Here is a 25,620-nt window from a genome sequence, read left to right as displayed (position 1 = left end):
TAGAGGCTGGTGATGTTATAGAAAGTGGAGGTTCCATCTGCCTGGGCCCCTGTCTTCCCATGATGAACATAGCCCCAGTGACCTGGGATGGATATGAAATGTGAGAGACTAAGAGTCATTGATTGTGTTAAGACATGGAGGTTTGGGGAGCTGTTCCTTATCGAAGCATATCCTGATTGATACAGAGGCTCTTGTGTGAGTCACGCTAAGGAATCTGGATCATATCTTGTTGGCCAGTCCAAGCTATAACAAGACTTTAAGCTGGGACTTTGTATATGTGTTTTTGCTTGTTTGTTTGTTTGTTTGTTTATTGCCAATCTGGAGAGCAGACTCCTGCAAAACAAGGCCTAAACTTTTCATGTTCCAGACGGCATGTGCTAATTCTAACACCTCTTAATAAAAAATTCGCTGATTCCTTAATGGTGATGGAACATTCCTGTATCTTGAATGCAGTGAAGGTTATATGAATTTATATGTGTGATACAATGTCATAGAATTATGTACAAAGATATACAAATGAAGAAAAGAAGTGCATCCAAAAGTGGTGAAATCCAGGTATTGCCTGAGGTCTAATAAATCACATTGTACCAGTGTCGATGTAATGGTTGTGATAATGTGCATAAATTCATGGGTAAGATGTCACCATTGGGGGATGCTGGGAGGTAGGAACATGGGAACTCTTGGGTACTACTTCGCATGAGTCTATAATTAGTCCCAAACGAAAGTTAACACCAACAACAAAAACTTCATGAGTTAAACCAAGAAAGTGAAATGTGATCAGCCTCAGATTCAAGGCCAGACTTGGCAGCTCATATTAACAGACTGACTCTCTTGTCTTCACTTAGCAATCGGCAGTTTATCCCTCAAAAATGGGATCCATCAGCCACTGCATGCTCACTTAGAGCATGTCCCGCAATGAATATTTCTATAATGTTGCTGAGTTTCTTAGGTAATCATAAGAGCAAACCCCACAATGCACATACGTACGTACACACACACACACACACACATACACACACACACACCCCCACACACCCACACACACACACACAATGCTAAAAGCTATGTTTTCCCTTCACTGGGTTTACTGTATTGCACAGTTTCACTGCACTTCTCAGGGTCAGTCGTAGCAACAGAAACCTGATACCAAGGGCAGGAGAATTACCTGAGTAATAGTGTGTGGACTTGAATCACTGTCCCCAGGAGCCTAGTAACCCACAGCCTGTGGATTAGTCTGTTGAACTACTTGATGGCTTGTGACCCCATGTTCCCCCTGGATGTGTATGTTCTGATTTTGTTCTTATTGGTAGTGGCAGCTCTGTGCTTTGTTTTAAAGTGAAGGGGGAGGACCGAAAGACAACTTACCCACTGTAAATTGTACTTATAGAAGAGTGCAAAGGCCCACTTGGCTGTGCCATCATTTTCATTGGAAAATTGCTTTAGGGTCACCATCTGGGAATGCTCTTTCTGTTTTATGGGGGAAATATGTATATGCATTTTTATAATATCTTGTAGGGTTTTTATAGGGGGCTTGGCTGAGAGGAACAATGTCTTTACCACCCCTTCCCCAACAGAATGAATATTTGACTTTCCTCCTGTGCTGCATTCAAAGTTCTATAAGATTCTGTGTATGGCAGTGAGTGTCATGCTCCAAGTGAAGTGAGGCTGGGGCTAGAGCAGGTAGGATGAGGGGGAAAGGCCACCTTAACTGCCGGCTCTGAATGCCAAATCAGGTATTTGAGCGTTAATGAGGAATAAGAATCTCCTAGGGAAATAGGTTAGCCTTTGACAGACGTTACACTCCGACTAGATTCTAACCGTCAGATAAACATCGGTTATTCAGACAGAGAGCATCTAGGGTTTTGCTCCTTATCTGGAAGCCCAGGCTGTCTATGCAGGGTGCAGCTTCATGTCTCCTGGCAGCGATTTCCTGCTCTGTAGGATGAGGGGCATGGCCTTGCCTCACTGTGAATCCTCCAGCTCCAGGACTCCCCGATCTTCAGAAATTCTAACAAAACCCCTGTGTTGCCACTTTCCTCATTTCCTGGGCCAGGGTAATGCTTCTCCTCCTCTTTCCAAAATCTGCACGTTTGTGCATCTGCCACTTTTATCTGAGGAATATGAACCTACACTGATCAACTTGCCTTTGTCACTAATATGCTGTAGGATTTGGGGAAGTCATGAAATCACTTTCTACCCCCTTTTCCTAAAACCGGACTCTGTTAGTAGACATGTCCTGGATCATTCAGGATCTAACAGAGGTCTGGTCTGCTGTGGTCTTCAGGGATGACCCTTGGATGTCATGAACAGCATGTCATCCATCATGCTGAATGTTAGTCTACCCAAGCCACCATTGACTGTGGGTGGCATCAGGGAAAGAATGTGGCACAGTCTACATTTTATCTCTTTCTATTTACATTTACTAAATACCTTCTCTCTTCCAGACAGGACGTTAGATGCTTTATACTTATCCTCAAAATTTTGTGAGTAGATCATTACTATTCACCTTTTAAAAATGAGGAAGCCGAGGCTCAGAAATGTTAGATGGCCCAAAGTCAGTAGGCTGCCTCGGCCTGATGTTTGTCGCTCAAAGCTTAGGACTTGGGTTAGAGCTTAGGACCTAGGCGGCCAAGATAAACTGCCACAGATCCACTAAGCATCCCAGCAGTTTGTGTCTATCCCTAAATGAGGCAATTCAGGTGGAGCATGTTCTCAGCAGTGCCATTTGCATCCCCCTTCACAGCATTAGAGGTATCATGTTAATCTCCATAGCCTTACTTCACAATAACAGTCTAGACAAGATTCATAAGTTAACCATGTGTTTTTGAGACTCTTCTTACCTGAATAGGCAGTGGCCTGGCACTCTTGGCTGTGTGTCCTTTGGAGGAGCTAGGTCTAAGAGCTGATAGTATTTAACCTCACACTCTGAAGTTCACCTAGTCTTAAAAATCGCACTGCCCTATAAACACAAGGCAGATCTGAAAGGTAACCCTGATCTTTCCAAAATTGTGCTAAGAGGCTGTCCAGTGAAACGTGATTGCTTGAAAACCCGACTGCTCCAGTCCTCCTAGTTTCTCTGCTGGAGGGAACTTGGGCTTTAGTGTCAGATTGACTTGAAGTCAATGCTTGCCACCCCCACTTCTTTCCTCTGTGATCTCTTATAAGATGCCACATTGTAAAAAATGGGAAAATATAGCCCATCTCTCAGTTATTGTGTGGGTGAAATGAGAGGGTGCATGTAAATGCCTAGCCCATGGCAGAGTCTGAATAGACAGTAGCCATTATTAGCATCATTATGGTTATTCAAATGTGTCCCATGTGTCTGTGGAATTTTCTGGGTTACTAAAGCAGGGGCATCTAGATCAGGCAGGATACATCCGTATAAATGAGTCTTGCCTGCTTTTGTACTTTCTATCTATGAGTTGCCTTTAATTTTTGATGCAGTCTCTGTGGAATCATTTCAGAACTGGGATGGCAGCTTTTGAGATTAAAATGTTGCCTACTGAATTCTTGCACAAGCCAGGCTTTGTCCTGGTGTTCCCCTATCATTCTGGTTCTTTAGGATGCAGATCGAGAGGAGATAAGTGAGCCTGAAGACCCTTAGGCGCCTCTTCGATGTGCTGAGTGAAGCAGCACAACCCCCAGTCTGCAGTTTTAGCAGAGTCCCAGCCTCACATCCTCCCTAAACTTGGCAGTAAAAGCCCTGTTCTTCCATTCATTTCAATGATTTATATTCTCTCTGGGCGTCTAATATTAAACAGGGGAATTCCGACATGTTCCATAACACATTTACTGTAACTTGATACGATGAACTAAACTTGCTGTTATTTATCATTTCTTTTTATTTTCTCTCATTCCAGCATAAAGCCAAGGTAGAAGCAATGACCCTGGACCTCGCTCAGCTCCGTAGCGTGCAGCATTTTGCTCAAGCGTTCAAGGCCAAGAATGTGTGAGTGTTCCAGTGTAGGGTTATAGATCATAATATCTTGCTATTGTAATGTCTTTATCAGATGATCACCACTGGGAGAACGCAAGGCTGTTGTGTTCTCTTGGCGTCCAAGCAGGAGGCTCATTTATATTGGCCCTGTTAAGGTGCACCGTATCTTCTTGACTCTCATTATGAGATATGTCAGCCATCTAATAACAGCTTCCCAGATAAAAAAGAAAAGACACTATTAAAGCACTAGTTAAAGTGCTTCATAAAAGCCAGCTGATTGTAAGACGCATCCTGATTATAGACGTTTTTGCAGTCTCAGAATCGAGGAAAAAAAACATTTTAATTGCATTCAGGAACAAGAAACCTCAGCTATCCAGTACTGCAAGGGGGCTGAGAATCAGAGCCTGAGGAGAAGGTTCCACTGTTTTGCAAACCTGCGTTGATTTTACGTGGTTCACGAATGTGACGCCTTTGCGAGGGGCTGGCAAGCCTTTATGCCATCACACGCTAACCTCTCTTTCTAACAGAGAGAGAGGGGAGGGGGTGGGGGAAAAGGGAGAGAGAGAGGGGGAGAGAGGGAGAGGGGGAGAGGGAGAGGGAGAGGGGGAGCGAGAGAGCACGAACAGCCTCAAACCCAAAACTAAGGAAAGCTATGGTGGTCAGCTCCATTTTAATTACAATATTTTGTTTCTGAGTGTTTATTTTTACAGTTATCTCATATTTTTTAGGGCAAGCAATACTGTTTTCTCATTTAACATACTGAGAAACTGTGGTTTAAATTTCATTAAAAAATAACTTTATTTAACTTTTTTTTCAGTGAATTGATTTAAACATGAGGATTAAGTTAATAATAGTACAGTTGGTGCCAAGGATAAGAGAGTTTTAAAAGTGGCACCAGAGTGACTGAGTTTGGGGAATACTGATAAATGACAAGCTGTCTTTGGGTTAGGCTCTGTTACGACCACTGGTTTTATAGTTCTGCATGCAGATGATGGATGTAAGGAGAGATGTCTTAAACCAGATATGCAGATGGTACTATGTAGATCTGAGCCTCTCAGTGCTGTCCAGTAGCCTGTTCTTCTTGTGTCCCCCTTAGTTTCTCACTCAGATCTTTTAGACAGTTAAGAAATCTGCTCTCTAAATCTCGTTCTGGAGCAAGCAAGTGGTCTGAGTCCTTGAGGTTGACACACTGAGTCAGAGTCCTTAGTGAGAGTGTACCGACTCCTCAAGTGCAGGCTGTGTGTTCCTAGGAATAGTTGGATAACATCCCCAGCCCGCTGAGCTGGGTGAGCCCTACTATGTGCGCTCTTTGCAGTGATTGGCTGTATTAGCTACTATCCCCGGCAGGAGCTCTCAGGAAGCCCTCAGTCAGGGTACAGCAGTAGCTCTTAAGACATTTGCTCACTTATCATTCATTTACCCATGTGTTCATTTGCTTAACACACATTTAATGAGTGTGTCTAAAGCCCCAAGCACTCTTCTAGGCTCTGGGAAGAGATGGGTGACCACTGGAAGCCCAGCTAACTTCAAGCAAGCCATAATCTCAGTTGTCAGCAAGCAGCGTTTTATTGCAAAGAGCTATCTCCTCAACCTAATATTTTTGTGGTTGTTTGGGAGGGAATAATAATAACAGTAACAATAACAGCAGTGGCAGCTCATTTATTGAGTGCTTATTATGCGCCACACACTTAAGAAACCTTTGCATATATTTTCCTATTTAAATCTCAAGGCAACCCTTTGCGGTAGGTGTTATTTATTATTATCTCTAGTGTACAGATGAAGGAAGTGCGACTAGAAAGGGTGGGTTCGTTATCTGATGGCACATATCTGGGAAGCAGAGGGGCTGACCATGTGGGTCGCCATTCCAGGGCCCCACTTGACCACCATGCTACACTGTCTTTCGTTTTAAATGCAGTGGAAACCAAGATCAGAGAAAGTAGGTGGCTTTCACAAAGTCACTTGGCAGGTTGGTGGCGGATGAAGGATTTTTGTCCAGTTCTGACTTTTTTGTACTCTCCCTGACACCACGCTGCCCTCGCAGGAGCTTAGACGTGTTGCTTCTTTTTCCTTCCTCCGATTCTGTCAGACCACACTGAAGTGAGCATTTTTGCTATCGATAGCTGGGACTGTCTTCCAAGTCTTAACAGGACTGTTAGTTTTTAACCATTAAGTAGTTCTGAAATCATCAAATTCAGCTGCCTTTTGTAATCACCAAGCTCAAACTCTTGGAGAAAGCCATCAGCCATTTTGCCCTAATCTTAGATTTTGGCAAATGACTCTGAATTTTTGTACTTCTAGGTTCAGAAACAAGGGTGATTTTCCTTTTAGCAAATTCTGTACCACAAACCTTTCTCTATATGTTTCTTGAAGATACAATACTTGACATGTTCTAAAGAAATATTGTGGCAAAAATATGCATAAAAAAGCGAGTGATTTCAACTTTTGAAATACTGCCAAAGTGAAATTTCTCCTGCATAGGCAGATGACAGTTGAGTACTTACGGGTCTTTAGATTCTGAGAACTGTCAGAAGTGAATTTAAGTGCTGGTGACTGGGCTGCTAAAAAAACATGTGTAGCTCTGTTCTTATCATCACCTCCCATCTTTAGACATTAAAATTTCCTTGTGTGTAAAACATAATGACAAATGAGAGAAAGGCTGCCAGTTTAGAGCCAGTCTCTTTTTGTGCTAGAGGACGGAGAAGAGGAAAAACCCTTACATTTAAATTCCATGTGGATGCTCCCCATGTAATATTCCATTTTAACACTTCTCTACGAGCACACTGGAGGTATCACCTGGTTGCCTATCCCTGTGTGTATTCCCTCTGTTCATGTGCCAGCTCAAGTGTGTTTCCCTTCACTGGGGTAGGCAGCATGTTGTGTAGCTGGAGACTGAAAAAGGTAGAAACAGATTCGAAAAGCAAACCAAGTGGACGACACAGCTCACTGCACTATGGAGCCACCCTCCATCTGCTTTCCACCAGGAAGAGACAGAGATTCAGCCTCTTTGGGATTCTTCTTCATCTTTCTCCTCCTCCTCCTCTTCCTCCTCCTCCTCCTCCTCTCCTCCTCCTCCACTTCTTCCTCTTCCTCTTCTTCCTCTTCTTCTTCCTCCCCTCTCTTTCCCCCTCCCCCTTCTTCAGGGTAGCAGGGAGGTTATTTCAGAACAAGCACTGCTAATGTGATTACACAAAATAATTGTTTCTCATCAATATTTTGTTTATTCTGTGCAAGGGAATGTGCTTAGCACTTAAACATGTATTCTGTCTTCAATTTCTTACAATAACCCCAGGCATTAGTCATTGTTATCTCTATTTCATGAATTGAAAGGCTCCATCCAACTTTTCACAGTGAGGCTAAATGACTTTCCCTAGTTGGCTAAAGGCAGTTGGTGGACCCAAATTTTGAATCCAGCTCTGTCTGAATCCAAATGACTCTTCTTTTTGTTATGCCTCACACTTCAGTCATATTTTTTCAGTGTGGATTTCTGTGTGGGTATGTATTGCTGAGTAATAAGTTACTTAGAAATTTAGGGGCTTAAAACCATTTAAAACTAAATATTTCTATTCTCTCTCAGTTTGTTTAAATTAGGATTCAAATAAGGTCAATACATTTTAATTAATAGGGCTTCCTTCAGTATTTTCCCTTTGTTTAAAAAAAAAAAAAAATACTGCAATGTATTTGTTTAAGGGCCCAGGTTGTCCTCTAGAGTTTTCTGTTGTGTGTGCTTCAGTGACTACATCCCTGGGATGTCATTTAATATGTTCTGTTGTCTTCTAAGTTTCCTGTGAAATGATGGCTAACTCTAGAAGCTTGAACAAATTTCCATTTCAATTTTTGGCAAGAATAGTCCGTAGGTGGTGGTGAAGTCTTCCATGCAGAGGACGTGTGTGCCTGGTTGCTAGAGCTAGTTTTCTGAAGTCTCAGCACACCCTGACCAACCCGTTCCTGTGCCCACTCTCTCTCTCTCTCTGTCTGCCTACCCCCATTTTCATTCATTTATTGTGTTATTCTCCACTCACTCTTCTGGGTGGTCAGCCCAGGAAGGCCCAGCCGGTTTCCAGACAGCTCTCCCAGGAGTTGGCGGTGGCGGTGGTCGGCCACTGTGTCTCAGGTCGAATTATTTCGGGCATTACTGGAAAGTTCCAAACCAAAGCCTGTGGTAAGTCTCAACCAAACTGAGTTTTGAAGGATATTTTTGTTTAAAATGCAATCCTGGAGAGCAGCCAGACTCCACACTGCCTGGCCGGCAGAGGCATCCATCAGAGTATGAAGTGCTGAGACCCATAGTGATCATTCAGACCAAATATTGAGATTTTCTGTGATGGGCTCTGAAATAATAGTATGTTGTTTGTGGTGTTTTGACATATTTTAATCCATAGTTCTAGCTGCTTGGTTTACTAAGAAGCACACGTTTTGAATAGTGCCGGAGACAGTTTAACAGCTAATAAAAGTAGGAGCTCCATAAATATTTTTTCTTTTTCAGATAGATAATGTTTTACAGTTTGAGTTCCATATGTCCTTGAAATAGTGGATACCTAGATTCCAATCCTGGAATTTTAAAAGTTGTTAATGTCACATAATATAGGAAACTCATGCTTTGATCCCGCTTATCAATCATCTCTCATATTACTGACCCAGGGCTTCGATTCATCATGGATGTTAATTGAAATTGATAGTAAGTTCATATTAACATAATACATGCATTTCTAAAGGTTTCTAGAACTCCATTGTTGATCATGGATTTCTACTTTCTCTTCTCAACTTTCTATCTCTGGCATAAAAAGAAATTAGGCTTTATTTCGCTTAAAAAATAACATAGGATAATAATATTTGAAATGAAAGATTTAAAGAATAGTTTTCTATTTCCTCTTTACTTTTTTAAACATTGAGGGAGAAAAATTTTTTAACAAAATTATTTATTTTCTCTTTTACTAAATTACTTTCAGAACTTGAATCTACTAATCTCAGATATAATATTCTTGGATTCTTTTCCTAATTTTGCTTTTTAAAATCCTTCTGTGGAAGTGTGTGGGCTGTAAATTATAAATAAATTCCAAATTTTGAGAGATAAATTACCCTGAAGACCAATGTGTGAATTACAGCTTAATCTTTGTTTTTCTCTGCTCAATTTTAAGTATAATGTTTTAGCCAACATATCTGCATGACTCTTTGCTCAACATGAGAAATCCATTTCTGGTTTGCCTGACAGAGGATCATGTTACTTTTTCTACACAGTATGAAAACTAAAAGAAAAGAGAAACAGAGAGGCAGATTTTAGCTATAATGAACTCTCTAAATCTAGATCTTAATTATGACTTTTTAAGGAAAAAAATTTAAAAGTATACAAGTTAATTTTTTCCCATCCATACATTTCTGTCTTAAGTTATTGAAAAATCATATTGTGAACCATTTACTATATCTAGAAATATTAGGAAAGAGCACTTCCAAGTACATTTTTTGTCTTCTGAAAATTAACCCTTTAGGCATCAACTCTTTTGTATATAATTCTTTAAAAATATTTCTAAAATAGATTATATACTGTCCTTCTTTTTTAAACAAAATACTTATTTGAAGTAGTACAGTATAGTGCAGGGGTCAGCAAACTTTGTAAAGTTCTAAAGAGTAAGTATTTTAGACTTCTAAGGCCATAAGATCTCTGATGCAACCACTCAACACTGCTTATGTAGCATGAAAGCTACATGAACAATATTTAAACGGATGAGTTTTCCAATTAATTGTTTTCCAATTATTTATCAAAACAGGTGATGGGCTGGATTTGCCTGAAGGCCATAGTGTTTTAATGGTATAGTGGAAAGAATGCAGGTTTTTAAGATCAACTGAACTAGATTAAGATCCCAGCTCTACTACTTACTAGCTGTGTGGCTTTGAGCAAAGTCTTAGCATCTCTGAGCCTCACTTTCCAGATCCATGTAAAGAAGATTATCACATATACCTTTTAGGGTTAATGAGGAGAATAGCTGTAATGCATGAAATAACCAGACACAGCTAAGTGCACTGTGCCTATGACTGTTATTAATATGTATTTATTTCTTACCTTGATCCTCAAATGATTAGAGAAAATTTTAAGAAGACATACATACATTGTGATAAAATAGAAATAACAAATATAGTTAAACAGAGAAGGGAGATAAAAGTGAACTATTAAGATGTGATCTTAGAGGAAGAGTGGATCTCATAAGGCCTTTCACAATTATTAAACATTGGGCCTAAGAATGAGCTTTGCAATGAGCTGGCAATCAAGAGAAGAGGGGAAATCAGCTTTCTGTTGCCCCAGTCTATAAGCATGACTAGAAGCAAACAGATATGATCGTTACTATAGTGATGCTCCTCTGAGGGTCACAGAGCATTTATCACTCTCCTGAGTATTCTTCCTCTTATTCTTTGTTGTCGAAACCATGGACCTGAGGGATACTTCATTCTCAGTGCTCTTTCAGAGTAAATGGCTAGATTATTTTCTTTGCCATTGCTACATCTGTTTCTCTTTGCTTTAGGCAACTTTTCTAGGTGATCAAAGTTGCCTTGAGAGCAACCTGCTTTGACTAAGTGAGGTACAGTGGGACATACAAAAATAATGCACTTATATCTTCTGGGATATCGAAGTACTCCACATACCTTCTTCTTCCCTCCTTTACTATTTGTTTTTAATTTTTCCCCCTTTACTTTATTGTTTATTCAGTGCTTTCAACGGTGCCAGGAACTGGACCAGACATTAGGATTAAACCATTTGCATCTCACTTCTCTCTACACCTTATCTCTCTCGTACAATAGTCATGAAGCTTCAGGACTTTTTGATAACTTTTCATGATCATGATCTTCAAAGACATCTTTGGTAGAGAAGAAAAATTATTAAGTTAATTTGGGGCCACATCGCAATTAAATTTGTCAGAAAAAAATTTCAGTGAACATTTTTTTGCCATCATTAAAAGTCATCACTGCTACTGACTACATGAAAATATGTTAGAAATAACCACAACGGTATTTGCAAATTAAGTTTTGATTTTCCAACAGAATTCTAGGTTCAGCCATCACTATCGTATTTTGTAAAATCAAAGTGATGTATATTAATTAAAGACACAAAAAGACTTCTTCTCCAAGAAGAATAAAAACCCAGCTTTGGAGGGTAAATACTCTGTGGTTGCCTGTTTGCACACTCACCATCCCACCAATACATACATAAGCCGATGTTAGGTCTTTAGCTTTAGCAAAGTTTTTCTGAAAGCATCAAGTAAATATTTATATAGATATCTATATAAATACTTTGCCGTTGTGAGCCAGAGGGTCTCTAGCAGCCACTCAGCCTGTACTGAGTGAATCCTGAGTGTCGAATGAGACCATTGTAATGCAAAAGTAGCCTCTGCTAAAGTATAAATGACTGGACATGGCCGTTTTCCAATAAAGCTTTATTTGTAAAAACAGGAATTGGATTGGATTTGGGATTTGGACTGGTAGTTGTGGTTTGCTCATCTTTGGACCAGATCTCATTGTCCCTTGAAATGTAATTCATTTTAATAGTATCCTGTCTACTATGAGAAATACATGCTATTTTTTCTTAGAAAATGAGTTACACTAGGTCAGGTCAATATGAATAAGTATATGAAGCCAATGTTGTGTACATAGTCAATTTTAATTCTCTGCAAAAAGTACTTTGTAATACTTAGAGACTGATAAAAGAGATAGCAGTTTGAAGAACAGCATGCTGTGGTGAGTTTTGGAACTATCACCATATGGGAAAACAGGTCAACTGTGACAACTGAGTGCTGTTTTAATGATGAAGACACTGAAGCCCTAACTGGGACTTGGAACAAGTTAATGATGATAACAATGATAGTAGCTTCTAAAATTTATCATCTATTTATTATGTGTCATGCACAGCTAAGCTCTTATATGCTATCCCATTTTATCCTCACAAGGACTCAGTAAGTCAAAAATGGTAGAAGATTGGCAGTGTCTTATGGTTCAAGCATATTTCATAGATCAAGAAATCGAAGACTATAGAGATTACGAACTGTGACCAAGGTCAAACTAGCTAGTTGGTAATGAGTCTAGAACTTAGACTAAAATTTGCTCTCCAACTGAGCTCAGCTTAGACAGTAGTTTGGAGATTCAGAAAGAACTGCTTCTTTTGGGAAGTGCATCATATAGGACACATTGCCTCTGAAGGAGATTTGTCCCATTAATAGGATGGATGACAACTTCTGCCTACTGGGACAATTATTAAGGTCACTTCAAGGTTGAAGAAGTTGCTTCTTCCAGCCATTTTCTATCACTAAGAAGAAATTGTTTTCTGAAATATGTGGAAAAGAGGTTAAACAAACCCAATAGAAGAGAGGCCCACCCCCTTATTTACGGTATTCAGGCTGTTTTCTACTAAATATCTAGAAGGTTTCTCTCTGTGGAGTCAGTTTAAGCAGAAATGGCAGCTATTTACTCTTGTTTGCAGTCATATTTATATATTTACTCTAAATGTCAGTGTTCATTTTCCCTTAGTTCCTACTTGCCTTCATAATGATGCTGATCAGGTAGACAGGAGAAGACCAAAGGGTCATTTTGCTATTTACACGTCAGAACTGCCGGAGCGATTGCTCTCAAATGCAAAACCATCCCTGACACTGACCTGTGGAAAAACCCTTTGGTGATGTTTTGCTGCTTGAACTGCAAAGGCTGTACTTGCTGGTGTGGCCCACCAAGGCCTCTGGGGTCTGGCCCCTCCTCCACCCTCATTTATAGCCATGTCTTCCCAACCCTGTTCCTTTATGCTCTGCTCCCCACAGAGCTGCTTACAAGTTCTGCCTCCTAACTCTGGGCCTATGCTCCTGATTTGTGCTATTCCAGTACCTCCTGCCTGTTCATGACCTACTCACTGGATGACTTTGTCGCATCCTCTACAGAGCCTCCCTCAGTCCCTCCTCTTATGTCTACACCTCTTATGTTGAATTGACAAGTCACTTTTGAAGCATCGACCCACACCCAATCATCATGCTTGGAATACTTTGGGGACGCTTTTATCTATATTGATTTTTCTTTGTTAGACTGAGACCCAGAGAAGCAGAAATGTTGGCTAATTCATCTTTGTCTTAGCTTTGAATCTCTGTTTCATAACTTACTAAGATGGTGACCTTGGAAAATTTCTTAATCTCTCCGATCCTCAGTTTCTTCATCAGTAAAAGTGGGAGATGATGGTCATAGCATTGCAGAGTGGTTGAGAGCATTAAATAATATAATGTTTATAAAATATAGTACCTGATACTTAATAAACACAATAAATTTTAGCTTCTATCATCGTTATTTTCATTATCATCATCCTTTCCAGTGATTATGTTTACTTTCTTATAGTAAGGTCAAGGAAGAGCATGGATGGATGTGTAGGTGGATGAATGGATGGGTGAGTGAGTAGATGAATGGGAGGGAGAGAAGGAGGGAGAGAAGAAGGAAGGGAGGGAAGGAAGGAGGGAGGGAGGGAGGGAGGGTGAAAATACAAACACATAGTTCCATTTGGTGAACAAATTTTGCTTGTAAGGTACCAATTCTCAGCCATTCAAAGTTCTTGAATTGGTCCCTTCTTGGGTGGCAAGGAGGTTATGTGTTTCCAGATCTTGGGAAACAAATTTTAAAGTAATCATATGTAAAGTAGTTATTTTAGAGAAATAACATAAATGTTGCCTTCTAGGAATCTATAAACACATTTATCTGTTAGGAGCCAGGGCTTCTTGGTGTGGCATGGGTCATGTGAACAGGCTAGCCTGGCATTGCTTGGCTTGGACAGGGACTGACACCTCTGAGCCCCACCAAGCCTGTTCATTGACCTACACTGAGACCACCTACACAGCCACTGACACAGCAAATCCATGATGTTAGGGTTCGTATTTGGTTACTCTCAGAGAACTCTTGGTTTATGTAAGACTTGGGAAAGGCATTTCAGTGTCTGTGGTTCAAAATTATATTTCCCAACTTGACCCATGAATCCAGCTTGGTTTTCTCCTTGTACCTACCATCTAACCATTGTCACATTGGAATTCTGCTTTTACATAATTGACATGTTGGGAAGTTTGTGTTTCAACCACACTGAAATCACATTTTAATAACATGGGAACCATCTTTTTTCCCCAGTAAATTGTTGAGAACCTAGTTCTTCTTAGCCTAAAAACTTGAATATACATTTGAAATAAATCAACAGTGTGACACTGTGGCAGCCTGCTGGAAATCCCCAAGGAATATTATATTTTTAGTTGAAGTACTTGTCCCTGCAATTTGTTTTTAATATTATGAGTGCTTTATTTTCTTCATTTTGTAAGTATTTACTCAATACCTTGTCATTCAGAAAAATATAAACAGATCCTCTCAATTAGCGGAAAGGTTTAGTTTGCCTTGTAGGCTTATACTGCTGTTATAGTACAGTCACCGACTCATAATCAAAAAGATTTTTGAGCTGACATTATGCAATAATTGATAACTAAAAACAAAGAAGATAAAGGTTTCTGTTTGTCTCAGAAGTTCAAGTAATGGGTAAGTTCACAAACAATATAGCTTTGGGAAATGGATCTTGGCAGAGTGTCTTCCATGTAAAAGGACAGCAGTGCCTCAGTTTTCCTCATCAGATCTCCAAACTCCCACGAGGCTGTCGCTTGGGAACAGTGGGTCTCAACTTGTGCCATGGAATCAGCTGGGAATTGTCATAAATTACTGACACCTGGCTGCTACCCCCGGACATTGACTTAATTGTTCTGGGGTGCACACTGGGCATTTAGAGTTTTTAAAAGCTTCAGGTTATTTTTATGCACTGCCGTGTGGGGCGCTGAGCACAGTCCATGCAACAACTGGGCCTCAAGTCCTGGGTAGTCTCTGTCCATTCATCAGCTGATGAACATCTGGGCTGTTTATACTTTTTGGCTTTTAGGAATAATGCTGCTACGAACATTCATGGACAGGTTTTTGTGTAGATATATATTGTCATTTCTCTTGAGTATAAGCCTAGGAGTAGAATTGCTGGATCATATGGTAACTTTATGTTTACCTTTTTGAGGAACTGCCAAACTCTTTTCCACAGCTTCTGCACCATTTTACATTCATATTAGCAATACATGAAAATCCCAGTTTCTTCACATCCTTGCAAACACTTTTTCTTGTCCTTTTTTTTTTAAACTTAAATTATAGACATCCTTTTTTCTTATAGCCACACAAGTGGGTATGAAGTTTATTCAAACTTACATAATTTTGTTCATACTAAGTATGCCGTGGTATTTTTCATGTTATTAAATATATTTCTCTAATCTGAATTTTAAGAACTTTACAGTAATCTGTTGCATATAGGTAAAATTATTTAACCAATCTCGAATTGTTGGATGCTAGGTTCTAATTTTTTTGTTGCACTATGATGATGTTCTGTACAGGTGTACAACACAGTGATTAGACATTTATATAATTTATCAACTGTTCACCCATCTGAAACCATACATAGTTATTACAATATTATTTACTATATTCCTTATGCTGTACTTTACATCCTCATGACAATTTTGTAACTACCAATTTGTACTTCTTAATCCCTTCTCCTTTTTCACTCCTTCCCCCACCCACCTGCTCCCATCTGGCAACCATCAAAATGTTCTCTGTATCTATGAGTTTCTGTTGGCCTGTTCATTTATTTTGTTCTTTAGATTCCACACATAAAGGAAATCATATGCAAATTGTCTTTCTCTTTCTAACTTGTTCAGCACAAAAACCTCTAGATCTATCCATGTTTTCACAGATGGCAAGATTTCATTCTTTTTTATCCCTGAGTAATATTTCATTGTGTATATGTATCACTTCTTCTTTATCTAGTCATCGCTTGATGGACACCCAGTTTGCCTCCATATCTTGGCGACTGTGAATAATACTGCTATGAATATATGGATGCACATGTCCCTTCAAAGTAGTGTTTTGGGTTTCTTTGGATAAATATCCAGAATTGGGATTACTGGGTCCTTTTTGATCTCTTGCTATAGCCTTCGTTTTAAATCTACTTTTTCTGGTATAAGTATTGTTACCCAAGATTTTTTTTTCATTTTCATTTTCATGAAATATATTTTTCCATCCTTTTACTTTCAGCCTGTGTGTCTTTCAGTCTGAAGTGAGTCTTTTGTAGGCAGCATATGTAGGGGTCTTATTTTCTTCTCCATTCAGCCACCCTATGACTCTTCATTGAAACATTTTATCCATTTACATTTAAAGTAATTGTTAATAAATATGTAGCTATTGCCATTTTATTATTCATGTTTTCAGTCTTTTTTTTTTTTTTTTTTTTAAGAAATCTCTTTATCATTTCTTATAAAACTGGTTTGGTGGTGATGAACTCCTTTAGCTTTTTCTTTTCAGGGAAGCTCTTTATCTGTCCTTTGATTCTAAATGATAGCTTTGTTGGGTAGAATAATCTTGGTTGTAGGTCTTGGGTTTTCATCACTTTGATTATTTTGTGCCAATTCATCTGGCCTGCAAAATTTCTATTGAGAAATCAGCTGACAGTCTTATGGGAGCTCTCTTATAGATAACTAACTGCATTTCTCTTGCTGCTTTTAAGGTTCTCTCTTTGTCTTTAATCTCTGACATTTTAATTATGATGTGTCTTAGTCTGGTCCCCTTTGGGTTCATCTTGTTTGAGACTCTGTGCTTCCTGGGCTTGTATGTCTGTTTCCTTCAGCAGGTTTGGAAAGTTTTCCAATATTATTTCTTCAAATATGTTTTCGTTTCCTTTCTCTCTTTTCTCCTTCTGGTACCTCTGTGATGTGAATATTGGTACGCTTAATGTCGTCCTAGAGGCCCCTTAGGTTATCCTCATTTTTTTGGATTCTTTTTCTTTTCGCTGTTCTGATTGAGTGTTTTCTGCTACCTTACCTTCCAAATCACTGACTTGATCCTCTACTTCATCTAATATACTGATTTTTTTCACTATATAGATTTTCAAATATACACAAGAAAGAAAAGAAGTATAAAGGACCTTCCCATACCCTTCGCCCAGCTTCCATAATTATCAAGATATGGTCAATTTTATTCAATCTATTGTCTTTTTATTTCTAGATTATTTTAAAACAAATCTAATCATAAACTTTTATTCATGTATATACTATATATACCCCTCTATTAACACAACTATTCATATTTCAGAATATCACATTCTGTTTTTTAAATATATATTTCAAATATTTTTGAAAAAATATACTAATAATACATTTTCTCCTAGGTGTTCAATAATTATTTAGTGGAGATGATAAATTAGCAAAATAATACCATAAGGTTGTAGAATACATTGAATAATGTGTCAATTTTTAATAATTTCAACCTAAACCTTTAAACAATGGTTAGAATTTAGATGTTGAGAAATAAATTCAGCTTGCCATGGTAAAATTCTAATAATAGGCTCAAAAAATGTCATAGACCAAAACTTCATATCTTTGTGTCACCTATCACTTGTCCACAGAAAATGAAACTTTGTTTTTTTCTGAATTCACTGTATTTTGCTTAAGTCTCAACTTTCATTCATGGTGGAAATATAAAGGATAAAGTGGACAGGGCCTGGAGAGCTCTTAGCCATTGTTGCTCTAGGGAGTGGGGAAAGAGCCCAGCTGGGGGCTACCTAACTCATTTTGTGAGTTTCAGGGTAGGCTTTTCAGAGCCAGGGATAGTTTTTTAAAGTTAAGGTGTAATTTATATAGTGTGAAATTCATCATTTTAAAGTGCACAATTCAATGGATTTTAGTATATTCATTGAGTTGTAGAATATTCAGATGTGGTAGCAGCGTGGCCCTCTGTCATCAGCTATAAAGCATGTCACCACTAATTCCAGAACATTTTTATCACCCTGAAAAGAAACTCCATACCTGTACTCATTAGCAGTCATTTCTTACCTTCCTCCTTACCCCCTCCAATAATCTACTGTCTGTCTTTACCAATTTGCCTATTCTGGACATTTCATCTGAATTGGAATCATACAGTATGTCCTCTTTTGTGTGACTCCCTTCTTTCATTTAGCCTGATGTTTTTTGAGGTTCATCCATGTTGTAGCATATATCAGTACTTCATTGCTTTTTATTGCCAAATAATATGCCGTTATATGGATAGACCACATTTTGTTTATCCATTCATTAGTCGATGGACATTTGTTTTTTTTCTGCTTTGTGGCTACTACAAATAATGGGACTGTGAACATTATTCTCATTGCTTTGCCCTCTTTGAAGACATCATGGTACTTAGGGGCTAAAGGTGTTGGAAGGTAGTTGGGGGGCTGGTGAAACATCTCGGGGATCAGCGTTCTTCTCAAGCTCAACACCACGACCCTTTCTGAGCACCTCTTGAAGAAGTTTCCTTTGGGACATGCCCAGGGGTCCTCTAATCACTGAGGAAGCACGTGCCCTGGGAATAAGTTGTCAAGTCTATGATCATAGCCAACGAAAGACCAAGATGTTAAGTGACCCTTATTTGGTTTAAGAAGAGAGCATTGGCACAAAGTAATAGATAGAATCTAACTCAGGCTCAATTATTTTGTGGAACTTTTTGTTTATTTGATCTCCCTTGACCCAAGAAATAATTCTAACCAATCAGTGCTGGCTCCCTTTGACACCGGGGTCTGGTTGCTTTATAGCTGATGACAGAGGGCCACACTGCCACCACATCTGAATTAATCCTCAACTCCAGAGCTGCATGCTGTTCTCGGGCTAGGCTGTGATTGTATTTCTTCATTAGCTATTCCCAGGGCCCAGGGAGTCCCAGAGGATGTCAGAGTACATTAATTTTTATCATAACATGGAATCTTTCAGATCTGAATGGCAGCACACAGCTGTCAAGGCCTTTCTGAACTCTATTACAGCTCCATATATCTCTAGGCAAAACAGAAAAGAGTCCTCATTGGCAAGGAAATTTACAAAATGTATGAGATGTTTTATTGTTTGAGTGACTTGACCATGCACTTGAGCACATTCGCCAACTAATTTTTTTCCTGTTGTCAATGTAGGTTCACCTCCACCTCCCCACATTAAAACCCTTCATTTTAACTGTATGGGATAGGTTTTAAATAAGTTCTTATTGCATATGGTAGTGAAATCATCATCTGGTACTTACATCCATTCTACAAATATATAAAAAACTAAATTTTTTCAGCAGAATTTATGCATCCATGGTATTGCAGAAGTTTTTAAATAATGGCTTGTAATGCTTAATATTGCGTTATGTCTACAAAATATACTTTTAATTTGAAGGAATGCTACTATGTTTCTTCATTGCCTTTATTTTCCCACTCGTCAACTGAGTGAAGTATTTATAGGAATGCGTTTTACTTAGAGACGATGTCCAGGTATTGTTTTAATAGAAGTGCTATCAACAAATGCCAGAAATCCCCCATGCGCAAGACTCTGTACTGGACACCGTGTGGCGTGGATGTAAGGACCCTCCCACAAGGAAATCCTAGTCAAAGAGAGAAGGCACATTTTTTTTGTTGTAAGAGTCAATGTGTCCTTAGTAGGCATAGCCAAATAACTTACTACTAGCTCTAGTCCTTCACTCTGGTTTCCTGGATAATTCCAATTTTTCAGTAAGGGATGTGTATTGTAGGGCCACATGGACTGTTAACTTAATACTTCCACTGCCAGGCAGCCTACCTGACCAAGCCCTGTGAGTCATAGACCTGAGCTCCCCAAAGTTCATATACCACCACTTACACATAATATGTACACAGGCAAATATTCTCTTTATTATAGCATATACTAATTTTTAAAACCCAAAACAAAAGCAGCTACCCCACTTAGCAGATGTTTTTGCAAATGGTGATTTTGAGAAATACCGATGAGTTAGTTCCCATTGCATTTTTTTAAAATTAAATATTGGTGGTCCTTCAATTTGACAAAAAATTAGGCAAGTGGCACATAAAAGACTGCATTGTGGACAATGATGACATAGAGACTCTATGTTTTGTTTTTGTTTTTTAAAGCACTGACTGCATGCATACAGTCAGTGCTTTTAAAAAACAAATGACAGTGAGCTTAATAGGTATGAAAAAGATGCAGAGAGCTTTCACAAGAGATTTTTAATTTTCAAGGATTCAGTAATTCAACAACTTCTATTGTATGTCAGGTATGGTGGTAGGTGTGGGAATACAGGGGTGACTGTCCTTCAGAGGTTTCTAGTCCATTGAATTACTGTGTCTTGTATATGACTTACTGTTATGACTTACTGTATTTTGTATATGAGAAAACTGAAGGACATAGTGAAAAACGTATTCCCTCTGCTCTAAATAATGCCAACCCCAACCCTCCATATCTGCCAGCTTCTTCCCTTCTTTCATTTATATGACTAATATTCACATTCTTTGAATTCTCTCGTGGAGTTTACTAAACTTCAATTTGGCCTCCCAAGACTTCTTTCATATCACAAGTGAATTTCCTAAGGACGTGACCATGATTCATTTGTCAGATGAACAAATGGGAATTTGCCAAGAGAGACTTTGGTTCATTTGCATATTCTCAATCTATGAGAGCAATGTTCAAGTGAGGTGACTAGGTTATAAGTGCAGTTGAAGTTATTTATTCTTACTCTCCCCACTCTGCCATCCTTATTGTACTCATCATTGATTGTTCACTTTATTAAATATTCCCAGAACACAAGACAGTAAAGTACCAAATGCAAAGGGCAGGAGAAAATTGGGAACAACTGGGAACTGTAACACAAAAGAGTCAGACCTGAATTCGAGATATCATGTCAATTGGATCAAGTGCCATCGGTGACATAATTATCAAATTGATGCATTTTTCCTGTTATACATTTGCCCCTATTTAGAAACAATGGGATTGAGGTTTTGCTTCTGGGACTACATATGATGGGATGAGAAAATTTAATCAAGATAATGGACATGAGGAAAAAATTAAAGGAAATAACAAAAACAAAAATGTTTCCATTTTCTGTTAAGTGTATGTTCTGGAATTCACTATAAGAAGTTGTAAATGGTGCATGAAATGAAAAATTCTTGGTGGTCTCCAGAGGATACAGCCAGTGCTCTGCTCTATTCCCACTGATTTATTCAGATTATTTTCTCTATTCCAACTTAAAAAAAAAGTGTGGCTAGGTTATCTTGACAGCTGAACACACTCTGGGTTAATTATTATTTTAATACTTGATGGTGTCCCTCACATTCTTGAAATATGTGTGTCCTTTAAAAATTTAGAAACATAGCAGGATGATCACTGACCACCTAAGCTGATGTTGATTTTATGTGTTCATATTTCTCTTGTGTTATTTGTTTTATTTCCTTGCATATTTACTCAGAATCTTATCTCCCAGAGATATTGAGTAATGGCATGGGAAACAAAGTATAGGTATTTTATAAACGTGGGAGAAAATTATACACAGATTTTATATCTCTGAATTATTGATAGATATCATGTTCCCAAAGTATAGCTCAAGGTCTAGGAAACAGAAAATGTCATGGCCATTGCTAAAAATTTACCAGTTTTCTCTAATTCTCATAACTATCTAACAAGGTAGGTATTATCATTCCCTTTTAATCATTATTATCGTTGTGAGTTTAAAAGACTAATTACATATTTTTTCCTAGTATTTTTTTTAAAGTTCGCCTATATACCACCAAAAAATCATCTTGAATTCGACCAGTAGCAAACTCCCTGTATTTTGGATAGCTGAGGTCTTGGTGGTTTGCCGGAATGTAAAGAACCTTCGCTGGGTTGAGGTACTGTAGAAGAGAATTGCTGTGTTCTGTTTTATGCTGCCATCTGTAAATTCAAAATAAACTTGCCTAACTAGTTACTTAAGCAGAATCCACATTGAAATTCTATAATGTTTTTTCCCTTCTTTTCTGGGAGGAATAGATAGCTGAACAGCAGGTAAAACTGAGAAACAATTTTGGGGGATATTTTGAGTCCTTAGGCCCCTTCTATTAAATTCACTGTATTTCCAAATAGTATGAATTCTTGCGACTTGCTTGAGAAGTGCCTCAGATGGTGTGACATTCTGTTTCAGGGAGGAATTGAAAAGTATTTCCCTGTATGTAACATTCCACTTAGCTCATTCTTTTGCTGTGTCTGAAATGGAATCCCCAAGAGCCACAATTGTGTTAACACTCCTCAGGGTGTTTATTTAACCTGTAAAAGTCTGCCTCGTTTTTGGTGGGGAGCACATTACAATGTGATTTACAGATCTTCACTCTAACTCTATGCCGTGATGGTTGCTACTGCTCCTCACAGATCTTTTATAGCATACTTCTAAGTTCTCAGGTTTGAAATTACATATCTGATTCTTAGGTTCCTTGAGTCATTATGGGCCAATCTTATCTCAAAAGCATAAATAACTCTGTCTTTATTGATCAGCCAGAACCAAATAACTTCTTTCCTCCTACTCAAGTCACTTTTTTTGAGGACAATATATTGTAAAACATGGCTATGTAATGTTCTATAGACCAAATGTCATTGAGAAATAGCATTGATTCAGATGTATCCATTCAGATATGTACACAAAGCTTAATTCTTACTACAGGCAAGACCTTAGGCAAACAGAGACTTCTCTCCTTATGGGCATCGACTGTTGTCTATTGGCAGAGATAACATTTACATATGTAGCATGTGATAGAAAGTGTTAAATAATGTAGGAATAGGTTCACCCCAGACAGGACTGAAGGCCAAGCCTCCTGGGAGATGCTTCCTCTCAGGAGGTGACATTCACAAAACACTCGGGGCATGCTGGGGTTGGGTCATTTCTCGTTACTGATGAGTGTCCAGCATAGTCAGCAGGGTTGACTATGGCAGCGGACGTTTTTAGAGGATGCTAATGGGATCCTGGCATCTCTATGCTGGGCCCCCGCCCATTGGGTTGATATCACTAGTGGCTTGGTGCCTTGCTGGGGACTAGAAGGTCAGGGAACTTAGGAAACAGCTGGGTCTCCTGTCCCATGCAACTGTCTATTGGTAGTTAAGTCAAAGGACTTGTGTCCTTCGGTTGTGTCTGTCTTTCTGTCAATCACACTATCATCAACCTTGTAAAAGATCTAGGGAGAGTGTTTAGGAATTTCAAAAGAGGGGATATTGCTTATTTCTCAGATGAGGAGCAAGGATTCTTGGGGAAGGAAGTGTCTTTTGAGTAACCCTTGGGAGATGAAAAGGGTAGCTGGGGCAGAGGGATGGATTCTGTTAGATCCATCTAAGTGGAAGACTAAAGGAAGACAAGAAAGCATTGTGTAGTTCTTGAGCCGGGATCAGAAAGAAATGTGGTAACAATGTCATGAAATTCCCTGCTGTCCGGAAATCCCCACGCCTGTCCTTCCTGTGAATGAGAGCCAGTTTGGAGAGAGGCTGAAGTTCACGCATTTTATTCTATTGATTTCTTATCGACACGTGATAGCACTGCTACACGGGGTACACGCTGAACAACTCTGGGGCGCACCGTCAGACAGACCACTGTCTATGTTCAACCTCTTAGGCCCGCAGGAGTACACATTCCTATTCTCTTGTTTTAAAGCGCATGTATTTCATGGCTTAGTAAAGGTTTCAGTGGCAGGTAGTCCTGTTTTTGAATTCTGGCTCCTGCAATTACTGGCAAAACATTTTTGAAGCTTAATTCAAAAAATGGTGACGATATTGCCTACCTTATGGGTTGCTATGATGATCAAAATAGAATATTGACATTGCAAGAACTATCAACAGTGTTTTTCAGACTGAAGTCATGTGAATGCCCCAAGCAAGGAAAGCGTGTAGGCCATTCTCAGTTCATATTTTCTAGGCTTGTGTGATAAACAGGCATTTATTGACCATTCTCTATGATCCAGGTCTCAGGGTCAGTTTTACATGATGACAAAACTGTGAGACTACACCCTTTTTCCTACAACCTAAGTAGGTCATAAAACTATACAAAGAAGGATTTTTGAGATCATCAGAGCATTCAGGAAGTCTGCTCCAAGACTAACTCCAAGCAATTGCCTAAGGAACTATGCAGAGACTAAATGTTTTACAAATTCGGATGAGGAGCCATTCTTTTGGCTGGGGTGGTTCAGGGAGTTTCTTCAAGAGATGCGGGATTTAAGCTGGCTCTTGAAAGGACAGAGGACAGTCAGCCTGAGTTCCGTAGACAAGGCCAAAGATTCTCTAATCTCTACCATGTTATGTTTTCCTGTATTCTCAGCAAGTAGATTTTAAAAATCTTTATCTAATTTGTTCTCCTGGAACTCAGAGCAAACCACATTATAAATAGTCCTTGCATATTTTACTTGACTTCAATTAAGTTCAGCAGTTTTGTATTAATCACATGGCAGGTGCAAGATGCTCTGTGAGTCGCTCCAGAGGTATGAAGGTGAATGAGGTCCAGTTACTAGAGTCCCACTGGGTGTAGTCGGTATACAGTTATGCAAATGACTCATCTTGGGGATATGATCAGTACCATTAGAGCCACACAAAGCATTACTGTTTTCTCCATTTTTTACATTGTTTAATTATAAATACAGTAAAATTCACCCTTTTTATTGTTGTGAAAAACACATAGTCATGGAGTCAAGATATGGAACAGTTTCATCACCCCTCAGATTTCCCCTACACCCCTTTGTCTTACACCCAGCCCATGGCAACCATTGATTTTTTTCTGTCCCTAGAGTTTTGCCTTTTCCAGAATGTTATATAAGTGGAAGTATTCTGTATGTAGCTTTTTGAGTTTGGCTTCTTTCACATAGTATGATGCATATATTAGTTATTTGTTGCTGTTTTAAACAACAGATAATTAATATCCCCCAAACTTGGTGACTTAAAATAGAAAACATTTATTACCTCGCTGTATTTGTTTTCTCTTGCTATTGTAATAAATTACCACAAATGTATTGTCTTAAAACAACACATATCCAAGGTGTAGGAAAGTATTTTCTGATCAGCTTTATACATAATAAAAATATAATGATGTTATAAATCTGCTAATTGGATATGTAGAAATGATCTTATTCTAATTTTTGCTAGATGTGGAATTTAACATATTAAATCTTGTACTGCTTATTTATAATCTAATTTTATAAATTTTTAAAAAATATCTTGTAAATATTCCTGTTACACTCTCGAAATGTTTTTAACGTGGCCCCAGTATTCACAATGGGAGAAAGCAGAGATGGCAAGGCCAGGTATGGGCTCTTGCAGTGACCAAAGCTAACAACATCAGAACCAGAAACAGGAGTAACTGGTTGTCTGAGCTTGAGTTCCCTAGAGATCAAGCCTGGGATGGGGATGTTTGGTCCGATGATTTATTGGAGGAATGCTCTCAAAAGAAGAAAGAGGGAAACAGATTGTGTTCAACTAGAAACTAGTGTGAGCCTGATCCCACAGGGAGCCTTGGAGAAGAAATTATACCCTAGAGTTGGGTCTCTTTTTTCAGAGAGCATCTAGGTGGGGGGCATGACTTTCCAGATGTGATGACACCCGCCAGTCAAGGACAATTTTCTGGAGAAGTCATTGCTCACAGCAGTTGAGAATGGGTGGGTACAATTGACCTGTAAATCAGAACTAGGCAGAACATAACACTCACTCCATTGGAAATGTCAGGCATTCCAGAACATATTAAGAATCCCTGAAAAGTCTAGAGGTCTAAAAGTCTGGAGATATTGTCTCTATCCTACAGTCATAGAGACTATAGGATAGCAAATATTTCCTAAGTGTTTATAT

The 25,620-nt window shown here is 38.9% G+C and overlaps 1 protein-coding gene across 2 annotated transcripts in view; it reads left to right on the top strand.

The window, feature by feature from the left end:
• Nucleotides 1-25,620, top strand: part of WWOX (WW domain containing oxidoreductase) — a 908,680-nt gene that overhangs the window by 226,831 nt on the left and 656,229 nt on the right. For both annotated transcript variants that reach the window (XM_006909708.3, XM_025045381.1), the window contains exon 6: nt 3,861-3,949. In XM_006909708.3, coding sequence (XP_006909770.1) covers nt 3,861-3,949 — 89 coding nt within the window. The remainder of the gene's footprint in view (nt 1-3,860; nt 3,950-25,620) is intronic.

This window comes from Pteropus alecto, unplaced genomic scaffold (assembly GCF_000325575.1).
Source record: "Pteropus alecto unplaced genomic scaffold, ASM32557v1 scaffold42, whole genome shotgun sequence".
Classification (NCBI taxonomy): Eukaryota; Metazoa; Chordata; class Mammalia; order Chiroptera; family Pteropodidae; genus Pteropus; species Pteropus alecto.
The sequence above is the reverse complement of the archived record's forward strand: the minus strand, read 5'-3'. Positions and strand labels throughout refer to the sequence as shown.